Source organism: Oncorhynchus clarkii, chromosome 13, assembly GCF_045791955.1.
Source record: "Oncorhynchus clarkii lewisi isolate Uvic-CL-2024 chromosome 13, UVic_Ocla_1.0, whole genome shotgun sequence".
Classification (NCBI taxonomy): Eukaryota; Metazoa; Chordata; class Actinopteri; order Salmoniformes; family Salmonidae; genus Oncorhynchus; species Oncorhynchus clarkii.
The window spans coordinates 44454505-44475805 of NC_092159.1; the positions used below are offsets into that span (position 1 = coordinate 44454505).

The window sequence follows — 21301 nt, forward strand, 5'->3', positions numbered from 1 at the left end:
GCTAAGGAGACACTAGGTATAAGGGCCATCTGATAAATTCACAAAGGGTTGTCCATTGAGCAACATTTAAGACTAGGTTAGGCAGACTTTGAACTTCTGTTGTTTTTTATTGTCAGTAAGATTGTTGTAATGTGAATAATGGATAATAAACTGAGGGCAGAAATGGAGATCATACAAAGCTGAATTGCAGCAGGTGATGAATGGCTTTGAATAGCCACCATTAATGACCAATATACACTTCCGTTCAAAGGTTTGGGGTCACTTAGAAATGTCCTTGTTTTTGAAAGAAAAGCATTTTTTTTGTCCATTAAAATAACAACCATTTGATCAGACATACAGTGTAGACACTGTTAATTTTGTAAATGACTATTGTAGCTGGACGTCTCACAAGTCCTCAACTGGCAGCTTCCAAATAAGGCCAGCATCCCAGGGTCGCCTCTTCACTGTTGACGTTGAGACTGGTGTTTTGCGGGTACTATTTCATGAAGCTGCCAGTTCAGGACTTGTGAGGGATCGGTTTCTCAAACTAGACACTCTAATGTACTTGTCCTCTTGCTCAGTTGTGCACTGTGGCCTCCCACTCCTCTTCCTATTCTGGTTAGGGCTAGTTTGTCCTGTTCTGTGGAGAAAGTAGTACACAGCATTGTACGAGATCTTCAGTTTCTTGGCAATTTCTCTCATGGAATAGACTTCATTTCTCAGAACAAGAATAGACTGACGAGTTTCAGAACAAAAGGTATTTGTTTCTGGCCATTTTGAGCCTGTAATTGAACCCAGAAATGCTGACACTCCAGATACTCAACTAGTCTAAAGAAGGTCAGTTTTATTGCTTCTTTAATCAGTACAACAGTTTTCAGCTGTGCTAATATAACTACAAAAGGGTTTTCTAATGATCAATTAGCCTTTTTAAAATGATAAACTTGGATTAGCTAACACAACATACCATGGGAACACATATAAACATAGAAGTCCTTTGCCGCCTCCCATGTCAAATCAAGACTTTTTAAAACCCATCTCAACAGTCATTCGACCGTTCACCTAGAGGGGAGGACAGTGCTCAGACTGTGCCTAGATCTGTACAATGTAGGCTATCATATAAAAAATTCACAGCCCAAGCAATAGAATAATTCCTTACTGCATGTCAGGCCAGCCAGGGCAGTGAGAGAAATGTATGATGAATAACGTTTAGTTGATAGCTCCATCAAGTGTTGCTTTAGTTACCTGTATAAAATGGTGATAGATCCAACTTCCAAAATACACACTCACACTTGGCTCTGTCTGGATAGAGGATTACCAGGACGTTTGAGTGATCGCTTTTATTATCAGTAAGTTAGTTGTCCACTAGAGGGCAGGCTAAAACAATATGCGTGCTTGTGCCCTATGGAAGCCAAACGGCATAGTGCAGAACTGCTATATTCCGAAGGAGGTTCTGAGGGCTGTTAGATGGATTTATCTGTTAAGGGTATTTGCAATCCTAACATGTTTTGTGGGTGGTGAGAAACTCAAATAAAGATAAAAGGTCTATTAGCGTCAAAGGAAAAATCATGTTTACATAAAGACATGATTATAGTCCTGGTCCCTATTGGCACAGATGGCCATTTGTTCTGCATCACTCCTTAATTAATAAACAGTCCATATTTTGAAATTCTAATTGATATTGTGAATGGACATGAAAACTACGCATTTCAAATAGATTTCAAAAATATTTCTTATTGTTGCATTGTTGAAAAGTAAGCATTTAGTTGGACCATGTGTATCCTGTACATACGACTAATACAACTTGAAACTAAATTAATTAAAACTCCTGTTGTGTGTCTTTTATCCTGCTACCAGTTATCTACCAGTTATCTTGGTATACTCTTGCTCTATATTTAGCTGATACGCACAATGCACCTTCATCTAGGAATAGATATCAGAGGAGCACATTTGATAGAATTCAATGGTTTTGTATAACCTCATTCACCACTTTCAGGAGAATGGCTACATAATAATGAACACAATAAGACTAACAGCATCTGTTGGGATTGTTTTTTGTGAATAGGCCCATCACTAGACTATGCTAAGGAGACACTAGGTATAAGGGCCATCTGATAAATTCACAAAGGGTTGTCCATTGAGCAACATTTAAGACTAGGTTAGGCAGACTTTGAACTTCTGTTGTTTTTTATTGTCAGTAAGATTGTTGTAATGTGAATAATGGATAATAAACTGAGGGCAGAAATGGAGATCATACAAAGCTGAATTGCAGCAGGTGATGAATGGCTTTGAATAGCCACCATTAATGACCAATATACACTTCCGTTCAAAGGTTTGGGGTCACTTAGAAATGTCCTTGTTTTTGAAAGAAAAGCATTTTTTTTGTCCATTAAAATAACAACCATTTGATCAGACATACAGTGTAGACACTGTTAATTTTGTAAATGACTATTGTAGCTGGACGTCTCACAAGTCCTCAACTGGCAGCTTCCAAATAAGGCCAGCATCCCAGGGTCGCCTCTTCACTGTTGACGTTGAGACTGGTGTTTTGCGGGTACTATTTCATGAAGCTGCCAGTTCAGGACTTGTGAGGGATCGGTTTCTCAAACTAGACACTCTAATGTACTTGTCCTCTTGCTCAGTTGTGCACTGTGGCCTCCCACTCCTCTTCCTATTCTGGTTAGGGCTAGTTTGTCCTGTTCTGTGGAGAAAGTAGTACACAGCATTGTACGAGATCTTCAGTTTCTTGGCAATTTCTCTCATGGAATAGACTTCATTTCTCAGAACAAGAATAGACTGACGAGTTTCAGAACAAAAGGTATTTGTTTCTGGCCATTTTGAGCCTGTAATTGAACCCAGAAATGCTGACACTCCAGATACTCAACTAGTCTAAAGAAGGTCAGTTTTATTGCTTCTTTAATCAGTACAACAGTTTTCAGCTGTGCTAATATAACTACAAAAGGGTTTTCTAATGATCAATTAGCCTTTTTAAAATGATAAACTTGGATTAGCTAACACAACATACCATGGGAACACAGGAGTGATGGTTGCTGATAATGGGCCTCTACGCCTATGGAGATTTTCCATAAAAAATCTGCAGTTTCCAGCTACAATAGTCCTTTACAACATTAACAATGTCTACACTGTATTTCTGATCAATGTGATGTTATTTTCATAGACAAAAAAATGTGCTTTTCTTTCAGAAACAAGGACATTTCTAAGTGACCCCAAACTTTTGAACGGTAGTGTACCTCTCACATTTCACAACAGCAATAAATCACATCATTGATTTGGCCTGGAATCTATTTGTGTCTTTAATTTGTAACAAGATATTATTTCTGTGTGTATGTATATGGAATATAAGAATAATGTTAAAGAAAAAGCCATCTATGTTTGACTTTAAAGACATGCTTCGGTTGGCCTTAGTAACATATCATCACTAAGTCTGTATTTTAAAAGGCCCCATTAATTCCAACGCCATGAATAGATAAGGGGAAGGAGATAACAGAGCAGATACTGTGAAGCAGAGACAGGATTACTCACAGTCGCAAGTCACAACATACAACTTGCAACATGCCTTAGTGAGTTTAGCATTACTCAACTCTCACTTTCCCCTTCATTAAAAATGTGTCAGGGTTCTAGTCGGGGTGACACCCTGCTTCTGCAGTATCCAGAGCTTTGTACTACCTGTGTTTTTGCTCAATATTTTATTTACAGGACGGACAGAGATAAATAGGGTTGGCTAAAGAAGATAGATGGTCACTCAGGCCATAGGTATCTCATTATGAGCCTCAGTCACTGAGAAAAACACTGAGAGACCATACAGCAAACAGAAAATCCTCTGCTTGGACGTGTGGGCGTTTATTGCTCATAAACACTTTGTGATGCACAACCAATCACTCTATGCAGTAGGCAAGATTTAACTTATTAGACAATGTCTTTATGATTTATATTTGAAAATGTGTTTTAAATGTTTTAAGTAGTAGTACTTATATTCAAAATGACTTATTTCTTATTTATGGTATGCCTACAGGTTTTGTTTGTGTGTGTATGGGAGGAAGCATTTTCATAGACAGCCTTCCTATCTTTTTATAGATTCACTGAAGTGTTCAGCAAAGCCCATATTACTGAGGGAAACAAAAACATCCATAACAGGCACGCGTCCTGCCACTCTGTCCAGTGGCAATCAGAGAGCTTTACAGTCACTATAAAAACAATCCCTTGTTCCTTTAACACATTATTACTCAATTTTCTAATCAACTGGGGTGTTTGAAGATGGAAGCATTCTCAGCTCTCTCTCTCTCTCTCTCTGTGTTCATGTGGCAGAATGACTGGATTTCCCAAACCAACCCAGTCATTACACTCAGACACATTCAATGTAATGTTTACATACTTTTTTACAGCACCGCTGCCCAGTTCTCCTTCCTGAACACGTCGGTGTACATGTAAGAGTGTGTGCAGAGTATATGACTTGAGTAAACAGAACTAACAGCCCATTGCCTCAGAACATGATGGAGTTACTGTCAGAGTTCAAGGTATTGGGGCGAAGATGTTTTTATGCCAGAAAGAGATGCACACTCAGAGTAAATACACGAAGGCAACCCAAACAATAAACATACACTGCAAGAGCTTCGGTCATGATTTCCTGTTCAATGAGGAGCAAAACAACAGTAATGTGAAAACATGAGCAATAGTGAGTGCGATAATGAATGATACACGTAGAGATTGGGCACAATCGTAGGAGGAGGGCAGTGAGGAAGAGAGGAATATAGCAGGTCAAACACACAAGCAAGCCTGGAAAATGTTTTATAGTCTAGACTACACACAGGCTCTGTCACACAGAAGGACTATGTATTTCTGCAACCCGTTCTCATGATTTTATGTGAACTATACATGTTTTGGATAACTGAAAATAAAACTGTGTAATCGTCTATGAATATATGAAAATGTTTAGTTGATATGTCTCTCCAAAATGTGTATATTTCACAAAATGTTGTGGTGTGCATGCTATAAAGGGGCAATCCGCAGTTGTCCATTTTTGGATTTATATATTAGTGACATCTACCCATTGATTCTTGAAGAATATAGCTCATAAATATCTCATGAGTTTAGTTCAACTGTCGTATCCCATCAGAACCATCAAATAAATGCTTGTTTTACTCAAATGTTTGAAAACAGTGTAAATGTAAACAAAAATTGCCTAGCTTCAAAACATGGTTAAAGCTATCGTTTGATATCATGGTTGGTCAGACCTTGCATCCATAGCTTTATCTATGAATTTGAGAGTGGTTACATTTCTCCAGCCCCATCACTCAGCTTTTTACCTAAACTGTGGCTGAGAGTACACTTTGTTGTTGTTTCAACTGCAGATTGCCCATTTAAAGGGCTAGCAAACCGTTTTATAGGCTTGCAATCAACTTGTTTTATAACCAACAAATTTATCTGCAACACACAAGGCATCCATTTTATGGCCTTTTGTGACCTTCGCCCCTCTCACAGGAAAAACTCTCCCGTCTACTGAACGTGGAGTTTCTGGGACATTCTAGACTGTGTTGCTATATAATAATTATGTAATTTCCATTGTCCTCAATACGATTTCACATCTACTTGTTTGATTTTCACATGCCTCCTTGTCAACATTCCTGTCTTTGTTTTCATCTCTTGTATTTGTGTTCCTCCTAATGACATTGTTTCCTCCAATTCCTTCTACTAGTCAGTTGAACATTGGATTTAGGCCTACTCTCTATTGTATCCTATACAAGGAAACAATAGAGACTCAATAAAGGCCATGCTTAAAGAGATAAACTCTCAGAGGCAAGTAGATTATTGCAGGGCCTACAATAAGTTAATAAGGGCAATTACAATGTTTCTATAGGGTGTTCTGCATACTACAGGATTCTTCCAATACGTTGACAGGGTCGACAAATCGCATGTTTATTAACATGATTAAATCATTCAGTTTCATATTGAGATATATAAATAAATGAACTGTTGGTGTCAGGCATAGCTGCCCTCCCTCGTCTGTGTGCACAATCTGTCACCTAGTGGTTGTTCATTAACGTGTGGGACAGAGTGGCTGACAGGTGCTATCTCACTGAAGCGCTCACAGGTGGGTCTATTGCCTTCGCTACTCCTTCAAACCTTTTTACTTTTAATATCAGAGGGCTGTCTACTTTTTGTTAATTTACCATTACTTTATCCAGAGAGTTGGTTGAGCTGACATAAACAACTTCACCTCTTTTAAAAAAATGACGTTCTTTCTATCCCATTTTTTCTTGTTCTACCTTAGCTCTGGTAGGTGTGTCTCATGTGATTGCAAATAACTTAGTGTGTTCATTTGTTCTAGTTCTAACATTGTTTTTCATTTTATATTTATATCTAAGAATTGAAGTAGGTTACTAAAATGGACATTTTTTTTTAAACATCCCATTTTTTAAAACAACCTTTGTCCTTTTTACTAGTTCTAACTTCTTAACTTTTGGTTTGGAGTGGCCTTCAGCCCTTAAGGGGGTGTCTACATCCTGATTTAGATAGTGGAGTTTTTTTGTTACTATATATTTTTAATTAAGTCCTGTTCTGTACAGCATCAAAATGCTGAATTCCAAAAAAATTCTGTGCGTTGGAGTCTTATTTGTGGCACTTGTTGAGAGTCGAATGCTGGACAAATGCATGAAATCCAAACCCAAATACACCATGAACGTTGTACTTTTGGAGGATCAAACCTCAGACTGGAGCCTCGGGTTTGTAAAGGTTGCAGTGTTGCAAGCAATTGAAGCGGACTGGCAACTGAACATGGCAGCAGGTACAGAAACATGCATTTATTTTTTCATTTGAATTTACTTTGTCAACATGAAATGAATTTGTCAGTGATTAAACAAAATTAAGCTGTAACCTACCACACAAACCTATTGGACATTTCATTATGCTTGATAACCGTTATTATCTCATCCTCCTACAACACTCTCTCCCTTGCCCAGGTTTGAACACCAAGTTAACGGCTAATTTCAATGGGTTCAACACCACGCTGTACAAACGAAGAGGCTGTGGGAGCAGCACCTGTGAGGGAGTGGAAATCCTAAAGTCCCTGCATGTGAGCCAGTCTTTTTTAGACAGTAATGTCCATTCTCATCTTGATACATTGTCTTCCAGGAGACCATTGCGACTTGAAGATATTATATGTTGACTGATTTAGATGAGAAGATGAATTGCCATTGAAGTGTAATTTCAACCATTCACTGTAGGCATATCCTTTGGATCCGCTTGGCTACTGAAACTGTTCTAAGACATCAGGTGGCGAAGTTCTCATTCTTACGGACGTATGCCGCAGTGACTATACTGAAACTAAACAGAAATTTCAGTCAGATTAAAATTGGGCTGATGAAGAGGGCCTATAAGATGAATAAAGATGACATTATTTCAGAAAGAGTAAGAGACAGGGACAAGCCCTTCCCCATTACTCAACAATATGAGTGCCTATGTTTATATACGCATTTGTTTGTGCTGCAGACTAAAGGTGAGGTGGGATGTGCCATGCTGGGACCCTCCTGTACATTTGCCACTTTCTTTATGGTGGAGTAAGTACTCTCTCTGTCTTGCACACACACACGCATGTTAATGATTCCTGTCTCTGTCATCCCCATTGAACAAGCACTTGTTTTTCCTGATTATTAGTAGTTGATGATGTGTACGTGTGGTAAATGACCCACTAGGTGATTATGATAATAGTGTTTATTGTTATTCTGGTTTATAATATGCTGTCCTGTAAGATAAGGACAGATTGTGACCCCCGGTCTGTGTGTCTCAGCGTGGAGATAGGTCTGACCCTGACTATCCCCATCATCTCCGCCGGGAGCTTCGGTCTGTCCTGTGACTACAAGGCCAACCTGTCCCGCCTGCTGCCCCCGGCACGCAAGATCTCCAACTTCTTTGTCCACTTCTGGAACTTCACCAGACATGGTCTGAAGATGCACTGGGGGAGTGCTTATGTCTACAAGAAGGCAGACCAAACTGAAGACTGTTTTTGGTGAGATGGAACACCTGTGCATTTGAAAGGGGATTTCTGCCATGTACACACATACAGACTGTACAGAGATGGTCATAGCATGTGTATGGTAGACTGTACCACTGTAACATACATACGTACGTTTGATTGATTGTTTGTTGTTGGGTGCTCCATAGTGCACCGTTACATCACTTCCCTTTTGCCATCGTCATAGGTACATCAATGCTCTGGAGGCACCCTCGGTCCAGTTTGCTATGTCAATCTCAAGAGAGATGCTACGCAGCAAGAAAGAGCTAAAGAAAGCTATTCAGTCTGAAAACAGACACAGCAACGGTGTGTGCCTCCCTCTGTCTTCTTCAATACCTTCTCAAGTCTTATCCATGCCTTACACACCAGCCACTGTTTCCACCACGAATAGGAAGTAAATCAATGGTTACTAAAAACAAACCTTTGTAATCTAGCTACATGCTTTAAGGTGTTATTTCATCACACGGTTTTATCACCCCTGCACAATGTTTTTCAGTATTCATTCTCTGTGGAACCCCAGATGACATCACCACTATAAAGAACGAAACAACGATTCCCCCAGAAATTGTCTTCATCCTCATCGATATCTATAAGTGAGACTGGTTTTGGTAGTTTGTTACACTACATTACATTGTTTTTTTTTGAGGACACTGATTGGAAGTTGAAACCATGTAACTTTTCTATCTTCTAGCCATGGGTATCACACTAACATGACTGCCAACCCAAGCATGGACAATGTTCTGGTGCTCACCTTGCCTGAGAGACAATACAACAACACAGTAGTTTACAACAGCACGGTTAGTCTCTGCTCAACTCATCTATCTTCATTCCTCAATTCTTCTGACCTCCTAATGTCTGAACAGAGATACCATCTCTCTCTCTCTCTCTCTCTCTCTCTATCTCTCTGTCTCTCTGTCTCTCTGTCTCTCTGTCTCTCTGTCTCTCTGTCTCTCTGTCTCTCCGTCTCTCCGTCTTCCTGGCTGCTTCCCCTCTCCTGTTGCAGGAGTTAAATGACTATGTGGCGGGGTACCATGACGGTGTGTTGCTCTTTGGCCATGTGCTGAGGCAGAGGTTGACCAGTGAGCTGAGAGGCAGAGCAACACAGCCAACCGCCACAGAGCTCCCCGACGTAAACCCCTTCAGGAATGTCTCTTTTCAAGGTATAGGAGGGCCTAATGGCCAGAGCCCTGGTCCATACTGTCCTCAGTCCTCCATTTAAACACCATAAGATTTTAAGTCAGGCAATGGTGAGAACCTATACTTGTTGGACTTGGCAAAGCTGCTCGGCGGCAACCTTTAGCATCTGATCTTTGACTCTCGTCCAACGGGAACTTTCGCAAACCTCCGTCATTCTCCACACAGAAACGAAAGGCCACACATTATGCAGAATCCCATTCACTTAGATTTGTTTTTACAGTGCAGTTCATGGCTAATTAGAGTGTTCTCTCTTGGATGACTTTTATGGTCAATGTTTCACATTTTGTCCATTTATAGCTGAGGACCATAGTAGTTCAGCTGGTTATATGTCTTCCGCAACCTCTTGTATTAGATAACATTTCCCAACCGGAACCTTGATAATGGCACTAGGCCGTAGCCTCAATTTCTTTGGAATTGTTGCTCACAGAGGTGTGATTATTTGTGCTATAATAAGGGAGCAACTGGTTGTTAAGGGCAGTTTTCTGCTCAGGAGGATAAATGGTGATACTCTTAAAGGGTTAGACATAATAGTGTCTGTGTGTAGGTATGGGGGGACACTACGTGCTGGATGAGAATGGGGACAGGGACGTGAACTTCTCTGTGATTTACACATCCACCATCGATAAACAGGTAGGCTTCATCCAACGTAACTGTTGGAATGGTCACCATCTCCGTCCCCTGTTAAACAGCAGCAGGACATCATTTAATGATCACTTAATAACGCTGTCATTGCACCTCCCCTCCAGTACAAAACCCTGTTTGTGTTTGATACTTCCATAAATGAGACCAGAGTGGAGGACAGCACCCCCTCACTGCCCTGGCCCGGGTCTCAACTGCCAGATGACAAGCCAATCAACCCTAACGGTAATGACACACAGTGCATTTGGAAATTATTCAGACCCCTTGACTTTATTCACATTTTGTTATGTTACAGCCTTATAAAAATCCTAATCAATCTACACACAATACCAGATAGTGACAAAGCAACGTTTTTAGAATTTTTAGCAAATTTATAAAACTAAATAAACAGAAATACCTTATTTACATAAGTATTCAGACCCTTTGCTATGAGATTCTAAATTGAGCTAAGGTGCATCCTATTTGCCATGATCATCTTTGAGATGTTCCTACAACTTGGTTGGAGTCCACCTGTGGTAAATTAAATTGATTGGACATGATTTGGAAAGGCACACACCTGTCTATATAAGGTTCCACAGTTGACAGTGCATGTCTTAGAAAAACCAAGCCATGAGGTCGAAGGAATTGTCCGTAGAGCTCCGAGACAGGATTGTGTCGATGCACAGATCTGGGGAAGGGTACCAAAAAATGTCTGCAGCATTGAATGTCCCCAAGAACACAGTGGCCTACATCATTCTTAAATGAAAGAAGTTTCGAAAGACTCTTCCTAGAGCTGGCCGCCTGGCCAAACTGAGCAATCGGGGGAGAAGGGCCTTGGTCAGGGAGGTTATCAGGAACCTGATGATCACTCTGACAGAGCTCCAGAGTTCCTCTGTGGAGATGGGAGAACCTTCCAGAAGGACAATCATCTCTGCAGCACTCCACCAATCAGGCCTTTATGGTGGAGTGGCCAGACGGAAGCCACTCCTCAGTAAAAGGCACAAGACAGCCTGCTTGGAGTTTGCCAAAAGGCACCTAAAGACTCTCAGACCATGAGAAAAAGATTCTCTGGTCTGATGAAACCAAGATTGAACTATTTGGCCTGAATGCCAAGCATCATGTCTGGAAGAAACCTGGCAACATCCCTACGGTGAAGCATGGTGGTGGCAGCATCATGCTGTGGGGATATTTTTCAGCAGCAGGGACTGGGAGACTAGTCAGGATTGAGGGAAAGATGAACAGAGCACAGCACAGAGAGATCCTTGATGAAAACCTGCTTCAGAGCGCCCATGACCTCAGACTGGGGTGAAGGTTCACCTTCCAACAGGACAACGACCCTAAACACACAGCCAAAACAATGCAGGAGTGGCTTTTTAATACATTTCCAAATCATTCTAAAAACCTGTTTTTGCTTTGTCATTATGGGGTATTGTATGTAGCTTGATGAGGAAAATGAAAACAATTTAATACATTTTAGAATAAGGCTGTAACATAACAAAATCTGGAAAAAGTCAAGGGGTCTGAATACTTTCCCGAATGCACTGTATACGCTCTAGTAACAGGTCAGAAGCAGTTTCTACCCCATAGCGATAAGACTGCTGAACAGTTAATCAAATGGCTACCCGGACTATTTGCATTGACCCCATTATTTTATTTCAATTTTTGGCATTTAGCAGACACTCTTAACCAAAGCGACTTAGTGAGTGTATACATTTATTATTATTATTATTTATGTACACTCACTGGACTCTAACCACACACTCACTGGACTCTAACCACACACTCACTGGACTCTAACCACACACTCACTGGACTCTAACCACACACTCACTGGACTCTAACCACACACTCACTGGACTCTAACCACACACTCACTGGACTCTAACCACACACTCACTGGACTCTAACCACACACTCACTGGACTCTAACCACACACTCACTGGACTCTAACCACACACTCACTGGACTCTAACCACACACTCACTGGACTCTAACCACACACTCACTGGACTCTAACCACACACTCACTGGACTCTAACCACACACTCACTGGACTCTAACCACACACTCACTGGACTCTAACCACACAATCACTGGACTCTAACCACACAATCACTGGACTCTAACCACACACTCACTGGACTCTAACCACACACTCACTGGACTCTAACCACACACTCACTGGACTCTAACCACACACTCACTGGACTCTAACCACACACTCACTGGACTCTAACCACACACTCACTGGACTCTAACCACACACTCACTGGACTCTAACCACACACTCACTGGACTCTAACCACACACTCACTGGACTCTAACCACACACTCACTGGACTCTAACCACACACTCACTGGACTCTAACCACACACTCACTGGACTCTAACCACACACTCACTGGACTCTAACCACACACTCACATACTACACTGACACTCCAACACACCCCCCCACACACACACACATGCATATTGACGACACACACACACACACACACACACACACACACACACACACACACACACACACACACACACACACACACACACACACACACACACACAAACACACAGACACACACACACACACACACACACACACACACACACACACACACACCTTCACATTCATTCACACTCGTGACATACACTGCTGCTACTCTCTGTTTATTATCTATGCATCGTCACTTTAGCCTAATCTACATATTACCTCTATCACCCCTTCACATTTATTCGCTACCATTACCCCTTGTACATAGCCTCTTTATAGTTTTTTTGTTGTGTTACTATTTTCTCCTTAGTTTATTTACTTTTTAAAAACTCTGCATTGTTGGTTAAGGGCTTGTAAGTAAGCATTTCATGGCAAGGTCTGCATCTGCTGTATTCGGCACATGTGACAAATACAATTTTATTTTATTTTATATATCAACACTAGTGCTACTAGTAACAGTACAAAGTTTATTCTAGTACACAAGCTCTTTGAAGTTTCTGATACGTCTTGGTACGAAGATAAGGTATTGGTGGGGGGAATACTTATTCTATGTTTGTGATTCCAGATCTGAAGACAGAGGATATCATTGTGATCGTCCTGAGTGCCAGTGTTGTGGTGGTGACTGCCATCGCTCTGATCTTCTACAGGTCAAATATGCACCACACCAACCTCTGTGTTCTCACTTCTGTCCAATCACATTGTTACTTGATGACATGTCTCACTCACCTCTGTGTTTGTCTATGTATTATTATTATTATTAACATTATTATTATTATTATTATATTTATTATATTTACTGCTCAGTCACTTTAAACCTGATTACACAACTGTCACCAGAATCCCTTTCATTGATTGGTACTGATATTGACCTTGTATATAGTATATATTCCTGTGTGTATTTTTATTTTATATTACTTAGTATTACTGCATTGTTGAGGAAGAGCTTGCAGTACAGCTATTTCCCTGTACTGTTTACACTTGCTGTATCCTGTGCACGTCACAAATAAACTTTGATTTGATTTGATTTATGGCCAATAGGCAGAACATGAAGGAACGTCAAAACCAAAAGAGGTGGTCCCACATCAGCCCAGACCTGATTGGTCCGCTGGATGGGAAAGAGTTAAGCCTGGTCTCACTGAAGGTGAGCTCCCTCACCTCCTCCTTGTCATGATGTTTTTGCCTGTCTGTTTCTATTTCTAGTATGTCATCTCTCAACCTCCCATAATGCATGGCCAACACAAGCTGGTGTTACACTGATGCTGGTTTCAATTCTTTCATTTACATGCTGATACTCCCTGTGTTCTCTAATACCCAGGGATTTATTCCGAATTATTTATCCCTTTTATCTTTCTATATATCAGATCGATGAAGACAACAGGAAGGACAGCTGTTACCAGATTCACAGGGCTCGCTATGACAAAAAGGTGCCATTACACTCTTTGGTCCATAAACTGACTTAAACACGTGGTGTGAGTTGTCATACCAGGGTCGTTCCGTGAAAAGATTTCCCTTTGTGTCCATGGAGAATTCAATACATCAATAAAGACTTGCTAGTACAAACATGCAGCATTGTGACATGTCCCTCTGTGCCCCCTCTCTGACCTCTAGGAAGATTATAACCCACTTTATTTTGTTGCTTTGACAAAGTCATTTCGGAAGGTTATTATTTATTTCATGTGATTAGTGGTTCATTTACGTTGGTCCCTCATTTTAAGGTCAAGCCTGTTACTTGAACTGAACTGTCATTATTATGGTATAACTATTCCTTTTTAAATATGTTTTTCAAAATGAACATCTTTGATTCAGAGGGGTTGGGTTAAATGCGGAAGAACATTTTCAGTTGAATGCATTCAGTTGTGCAACTGACTAGATATCCCCTTTCCCTTAATAGTCAAATCATAGTGTGAAAGCAGATGAGCTGGTTCTAGTCTTTGTGGCTGGTGTTTTGTGGTGGAAAACTGAGCAGGTCGAGCATAAAACGTCAACCCTGTTACCCATAGATAGACAGGCTAGAAATGTTTGAACAATTTTTTTAAAATTGTGAAGCTTGTTGCACACAACAAGCTTCCATTCCCCCTGTCACAAGGGGATTATGGCTGATTTAATATGAAATTGATGAAATCGTCAACCCTGTTACTTTGTTTGGCACTTAATAGGCACTTACTATCGTATATTTTTATTTAACCCCTTGAGATGGGGGAAAAGTGTTTTTCATTAAGTTGAATATGTGCTCTTCGCGACAGTTACACTTCTTGAAAGGCACTGAATTGGAGGAACGACCCACCAGTAACTACTCTCAAAGGCTGAAATGGGAATAACTTCTACTCTATTATTATGGATCTATTATTTTCAGCCCGTGATCCTGAAGGAGCTGCAACACACAGATGGCAACTTCAGTGAGATCCAGAGGATTGAGCTCAACACTGTAAGGTTCTTGCTAATGATGTTATTTCCTCTCCGCCACTATCATGGTTCTCCTAACCTGCAGATTCAAACAGTAGTCCAGTCAGCTATCCACTGATCTAGTGTCCATTTTGAGTGTCTATGTGGCCCGAGCTCAAGGTCAACCACATATTTGCTTATCTTGATGTGGTGTGAACAACAGAGGTTTGCGGATTTGTGTGTGTGTGTGTGTTTTGTGGCTTTGTGGCCCTATGGAGGAATCTTTTATCTCCTTGTCAATCAGAGGAGATAGCCAATGTGACCTTATGTGAGCAACTAGGTGATAAAAGTAGAGTGTGTAAATGAGTGTGAGGAAGTCAAGACCAGCCATGAGAGGATGTCTTTCACTCTCTCTCTCTCTCTCTCTCTCTCTCTCTCTCTCTCTCTCTCTCTCTCTCTCTCTCTCTCTTTCTCTTTCTGCCTCTCTCAGCTCCTACGTATTGACTACTACAACCTGACCAAGTTCTATGGCACGGTGAAGTTTGAGTATGGTCTGTTTGGAGTGTTTGAATTCTGTGAGAGGGGATCCCTGAGGGTAAGAGGATTGGCAGAGAACATGACTTTATGGTGGGAATCAGTGGCCTACTTTCCACCCATATATCTTCATTGTGCAATGATAAGCAAATGACATTTACACACATGTTGATTACAGGACTCCTTTACAGACAGCGCCTGGGTCACAGTCACAGTTACATTCACTCAGTTTTCAAATACCCTACCAGGCAGAAACAAAAACACTCAAGCATAAACTGAACTGCAGTAAACTCTGTAATTCACTGTCTTTACAGTATGTCCTTAATGACACAATCTCCTATCCTGAAAAGACCTTCATGGACTTGGAATTCAAGATATCAGTCATGTATGACATAGCTAAGGTATGCTTATGTAGTTTGGTTGTACTATGTGTTTACTGTGGGTAAATGCACCGACATTGTAATATGGTGTAATCCAGTGCCCCCCCCAACCTTTTTTGCTTACTGTACCACCAACTGAATTTTGCTCTGGCCGCGGTACCCCTTAAGTACCCCCTCATGTGCTTTTTACCAGTAACCCTATGGTCTCATGAGTTTTCTCAAGTACCCCTAGTTGTCCTAGTACCCCTAGTTGTCCTTGTACCCCTGGTTGGGAACCACTGGTGTTGCATGCTGTAGCTGTGTGGGGCTCACCCTGGTGGCGGTTTCAGGGCATGTCCTACCTCCACTCCAGCAACATTGAGGTCCATGGCCGACTGAAGTCCTCAAACTGTGTGGTGGACAACCGAATGGTGGTCAAAATCACAGACTTTGGCTGCAACACCATCCTCAACCCCTGCAAAGGTGAAGCCCTCTGCCCACTATTTCCCTCACAAGTAAATGATTCAACCTGAAAGTATTACGGAATGAAGTTAGTAAAAAACTCAAGCAGGAGAGTGATTTGATATCCCATTCTGGTCCCTCTCCTTTCTGTCAGACTTGTGGACGGCTCCAGAACACCTCAGGAAACAGGGGATCTCCCAGAAGGGCGACGTCTACAGCTTTGCCATCATCGCTCAGGAGATCATACTGAGGAAGAACCCCTTCTTCACCCAGGCCTGCTCCGACATCGCAGGTAACAACGGTCTGGCGGCTAGAGTCAGAGAGTCATGGAGAACAGTTTTCAGCAATAGTAAAAGTTATCAGTTTTTTTATGTCTATGCACCTCACACTGGTAATTTAACAGCGGCTCCTGCTGGCTATTACATGTGAATACAACTTCTGCTCACTAGGGATCACTGTTATCAATTACTATTCTAGGGATTATGCAAAAGGAGAGAGAAATTCATATTATTTTACTGTAAATGAGGGCATGGCTGTCAACTGAATTCCCCTTTCCTTCCTCCCCAGAGAAGCTGTACATGGTGCAGTACCCAAGTCAAACTGGCTTCTTCAGGCCAGATCTGAACTTTGAGACAGCAGCAGAAAACGAGGCGGAGGTACAAGGCCCCTCATAGCATTCCTCACGTACGCATGCATATCTGTGTTAGTTTGTATGTATGGTTGTCATTGTACTTGTCTTCTGCAGCTTTACATGCTGATAAAGAACTGCTGGGAAGAGGACCCAGAGAGGAGGCCAGACTTCAAGAAGATAGAGGGATCTCTGGGTAAGATATTCAGGTAAGCCCAGTGCTTTATGAGAGTGTGAGTGTGTGTTCATGATGTTTGTGTGTGTGTGTGTGTGTGTGTGTGTACATAATGCCTGATATTCCATATCTACACTGAGTGTACAAAACACAATCCTAATATTGAGTTGCATCCCACATGGACTCTACAAGGTGTCAAAGTGTTCCACAGTTGTGTCAAGTTGGCTGGATGTCCTTTGGGTGGTGGACCATTCTTGATATACATAGGAAACTGTGGACTGTGAAAAACCCAGCAGCGTTGCAGTTCTTGACACAAACCGGTGCACCATGCACCTATTACCATACCCCATTCAAAACACTTGTCACCCTCTGAAAGGAAGACATACACAATCCATGTCTCAGTTGCCTCAAGGCTTAAAAATCATTTTTTAACGTGTCTCTTCCCCTTCATCTACACTGACTGAAGTCGATTTAACAAGTGACATCAATAAGGGATCATAGCTCTCACCTGGATTCACCTGGTCAGGCTATGTCATGGAAAAGGCAGGTGTTGTTAATGTTTTGTACACTCAGTACATTTAGTCAATCAAAACCCTTTTTACAAACCAAAAGCTATGGCATGTAAACAGCTGATTTGTGTTTAACATACAGACGTCTTAGAAATGTAGAGTTCTATCAATGCGTTATTCATGCAAAAGTTGGAGTGATAGACAATCTCCAATTTGGATTCTTCTCTTGTTAAAGATTTTCTGAGCTATTGGGCTTTTATCATTATAGAGATTTGCTCATTTTTGTTCCATGTTCCACAATCATTCAGCAACCTGCACAACCAGGCTAATGAGAGCTACATGGACAACCTGATCCGTAGGCTGCAGATGTACTCCAGGAACCTGGAGCACCTGGTGGAGGAGAGAACCTCTCTGTACAAGGCTGAGAGGGACAGGGCTGACAGGCTCAACTTCCTGCTCCTGCCAGCGTATGTCATGCATCCCAGCTCAACCTTAACCCTTAACCCTAACTCTAACACTAGCTTCATGTCCACATCCTGGCTCAACTCTAACCCTATCTATCATCCTAACCTTAACCCTAACCTGAGCTTTATGTCCACATCCTGGTTCAACCCTAACCCTATCTATCATCCTAACCTTAACCCTAACCTGAGCTTTATGTCCACATCCTGGTTCAACCCTAACCCTATCTATCATCCTAACCTTAACCCTAACCTGAGCTTTATGTCCACATCCTGGTTCAACCCTAACCCTATCTATCATCCTAACCTTAACCCTAACCTGAGCTTTATGTCCACATCCTGGTTCAAGCCTAACCCTATCTATCACCCTAACCTTAACCCTAACCTGAGCTTTATGTCCACATCCTGGCTCAACTCTAACCCTATTTATCATCCTAACCTTAACCCTAACCTGAGCTTCATGTCCACATCCTGGCTCAACTCTAACCCTATCTATCATCCTAACCTTAACCCTAACCTGAGCTTTATGTCCACATCCTGGTTCAACCCTAACCCTATCTATCATCCTAACCTTAACCCTAACCTGAGCTTTATGTCCATATCCTGGTTCAAGCCTAACAACCCTAATCCTCTTAACGCTTAACCCTAACACACCTGCCAGCCTATTTAGCTTTTGGAAGCCAACAGAACGATAAGGAGTCACTCAGCCTAACCTCCCGTCCCCCTGCTTCCTTCCTCAGCCCAGTGGTGCGTTCCCTGAAGGAGACAGGCAGTGTGGAGCCAGAGCTGTTTGATGAGGTGACGGTCTACTTCAGCGACATCGTGGGCTTCACCACCCTGTGCCAGTACAGCACGCCCATGGAGGTGGTGGACATGCTCAACGACATCTACAAGAACTTTGACAGGATCCTGGACCACCATGATGTATACAAGGTAGTTGGGACTGAGGCTTGACATGTTCATATACAGTGCTTTGTAAAAAGTATTCACCCCCTTGACGTTTTTCCTATTTTGTTGCATTACAATCTGTAATTTAAATTGATTTTTATTTGGATTTCATGTAATGGACATACACAAATTAGTCCAAATTGGTGAAGAGAAATGAAAAAAATGAAAAAAATAAGAATTTCGCAAGCCACTGTACTAAAGAAGAATCTACAGTACTGTTGTTACTGTAGTATTATGGAATTGAAAGCATTCATACCATTTGAGATGGAATAGTTGAGTGGGGACAACAGTTTTCATATGAAATATGAATGTTATTATTGTATTCAGATGACATTTCAGAGGGATATCGTCTCTTCTTCTCTCTCTGCCAGGTGGAGACGATCGGTGATGCGTACATGGTGGCGTCAGGGTTGCCGCGGCGCAATGGCAACCGGCACGCAGTGGACATCGCCCACATGGCCCTGGACATCCTAGCTTTCGTAGGGACCTTCCAGCTCCAACACCTACCGGGCATACCCCTGTGGATCCGCATCGGGGTGCACTCAGGTACCCCATCTCAGCACAATATCACTGGCCCATACAGTAGTTTGCATAGATCTTAACTTTTCCCACAATTTAGTTTTATTTTAAGTTCATAACATTGGGCCAATACAGTCCTGTTAGCAACACTTTCACTGCCTGCTGTGTGTTTAGCTTTCACTGTGTCTGGTGTATTTACAGGGCCGTGTGCGGCGGGTGTGGTGGGGAACAAGATGCCACGTTACTGTCTGTTTGGAGACACGGTCAACACTGCCTCACGCATGGAGTCCACAGGCCTGCGTAAGAGACAGCACACACAGACAACGACACATCAAACATAACCACTGGGATGAACACTTACATACATTCTCCTCAGCTATCACAAGCATAGCTCCATTCTAGCAGCGTATATTCACCATAGTTCACCATAGGTTGACACCTCTCATGCTTCCTCTCCAGCACTAAGAATCCATGTCAGCCAGTCCACCATAAACATCCTCCAACGGACAGACTGCAAGTTTGAGTATGAGCAGAGAGGAGAGACCTTTCTGAAGGTAAGCTGGGTTCATAAAGCTATGCGATGGTTTTGTGAGTATAGAGTTCAGATTATGCCAACAATTTGTATGTTTGTGTATGTATTATAGGGTAAAGGCAATGAGATGACATACTGGTTAACAGGGGTGACAGGGACAGAATACAACCTGTCAATGCCCCCGACAGCGTGAGTAGAAACCACCCATTCTGAATTTATACAGTATCTATCACCCATATCCAGCATTATGTATGTCAAATAATCCAAACCTCTTGTCCCTGGTCCCAGGGAGAACTTCCAGAGGCTACAGCAGGATCTGTCTGAGATGATTGTGTCCAGCCTGGAGAACAGAGGGCCGGGGACCAACGGCATGGAGAAGAGGAAGACCCTCTCCACCAGAGTCAGGAGGAGGGAGACCAATGGGAGCCAGGAGGACGGCCTGCCAGAGTACCTACACCTGGCCATCACAGACATTCCCAGCACCTACCTGTAGCCACCCAGGACCAGACTGCCTCCTGTGGGCATACAGCGCTACTACACGCTGTCAAACGGTGACAGTGGAGTCAAGTAGTCTTATTCACCTGATACAATAGCTACAGTAATGCCTTATACATAGGAACCCTGACTATTTTCCAAGGAATTTCTGGGTAAAAGACATGGTTTTCTGGTTTGAGATAAAGGTTATTTTGGGTCACATGAGCAAAATGTGTGGGGACTTTCCATAAATAGTCTGTAATGGAGATGCTTTAGGAAAACCTGAACCAGTAAACCAAGGAACAGGATGGTACTCTATTTTAAGAAGCCCCCGAAGAAACAACAAATATGAGTATTTCTGCATTCTCTCAGCGATCAACAAAGAACAATTGTTCAAAACAATATCACTGATTATCACCGAAGCACAATAATAATACAAAAGCTTAAGACTGCCATCAATAACGTGATGATTACATCTTATAAATGATGTATACACACAGTGTTGGTTCATAGTTTCTCATTGTAATCTCAGTGCATTTTATTGGTACATAGTTTCTCATTGTAATCTCAGTGCAATTTATTGGTTCATAGTTTCTCATTGTAATCTCAGGGCATTTTATTGGTTAATAGTTTCTCATTGTAATCTCGGTTCATAGTTTCTCATTGTAATCTCGGTTCATAGTTTCTCATTATAATCTCAGGGCATTTTATTGGGTCATAGTACAAAATGTGTTTTTGTCCTCAAATTTGATAGAGTAGTCTGAAATGCTGTCATTTTAAAGGCCCACAGTTTTTCTCGATGGTTTCCAACCTTTATTAAAGTGTGTCCACTGAATTGAAACCAAATAACTTTCTGTAAAAATATCAGTATACTTTGTTTAACCAAAAACCTTGCCTCTACATCTCTGAGGTCAGAGAACCTCTTTCTTATCGAAATGTACTGTATTGTATATGAGTCGGGGTAAAATTTTGACACAATAAGTTTGTGTTTTGTTGATTGTGAT

General features: G+C 41.7%; 1 protein-coding gene across 1 annotated transcript; it reads left to right on the forward strand.

Annotated features, from left to right (window-relative positions):
• The first annotated feature begins 6567 nt into the window (after positions 1 to 6567).
• On the forward strand, positions 6568 to 20528 carry LOC139423964 (guanylyl cyclase C-like). The gene is made up of 27 exons (XM_071175624.1): positions 6568 to 6778; positions 6954 to 7066; positions 7483 to 7550; positions 7781 to 7999; positions 8193 to 8311; positions 8502 to 8598; positions 8697 to 8802; positions 9009 to 9165; positions 9747 to 9832; positions 9949 to 10066; positions 12880 to 12961; positions 13353 to 13455; positions 13676 to 13738; positions 14668 to 14739; positions 15187 to 15291; positions 15545 to 15631; positions 15940 to 16072; positions 16206 to 16343; positions 16619 to 16707; positions 16797 to 16888; positions 17672 to 17830; positions 18565 to 18757; positions 19144 to 19318; positions 19493 to 19591; positions 19751 to 19845; positions 19936 to 20012; positions 20112 to 20528. Exons 1-27 carry the CDS (start codon positions 6568 to 6570, stop codon positions 20314 to 20316), a joined length of 3261 nt encoding a protein of 1086 aa, XP_071031725.1. The 3' UTR covers positions 20317 to 20528.
• The last annotated feature ends 773 nt before the right edge of the window (positions 20529 to 21301 follow it).

Excerpts from the sequence above, each read along its gene's own strand:
- LOC139423964 (XM_071175624.1), top strand. The coding sequence starts at position 6,568 with ATGCTGAATTCCAAAAAAATTCTGTGCGTTGGAGTCTTATTTGTGGCA. Across the intron at positions 8,312-8,501 it reads TGAAAACAGACACAGCAACG|TATTCATTCTCTGTGGAACC; the intron begins GTGTGTGCCTCC and ends AATGTTTTTCAG. Across the intron at positions 8,803-9,008 it reads CAGTAGTTTACAACAGCACG|GAGTTAAATGACTATGTGGC; the intron begins GTTAGTCTCTGC and ends CTCCTGTTGCAG.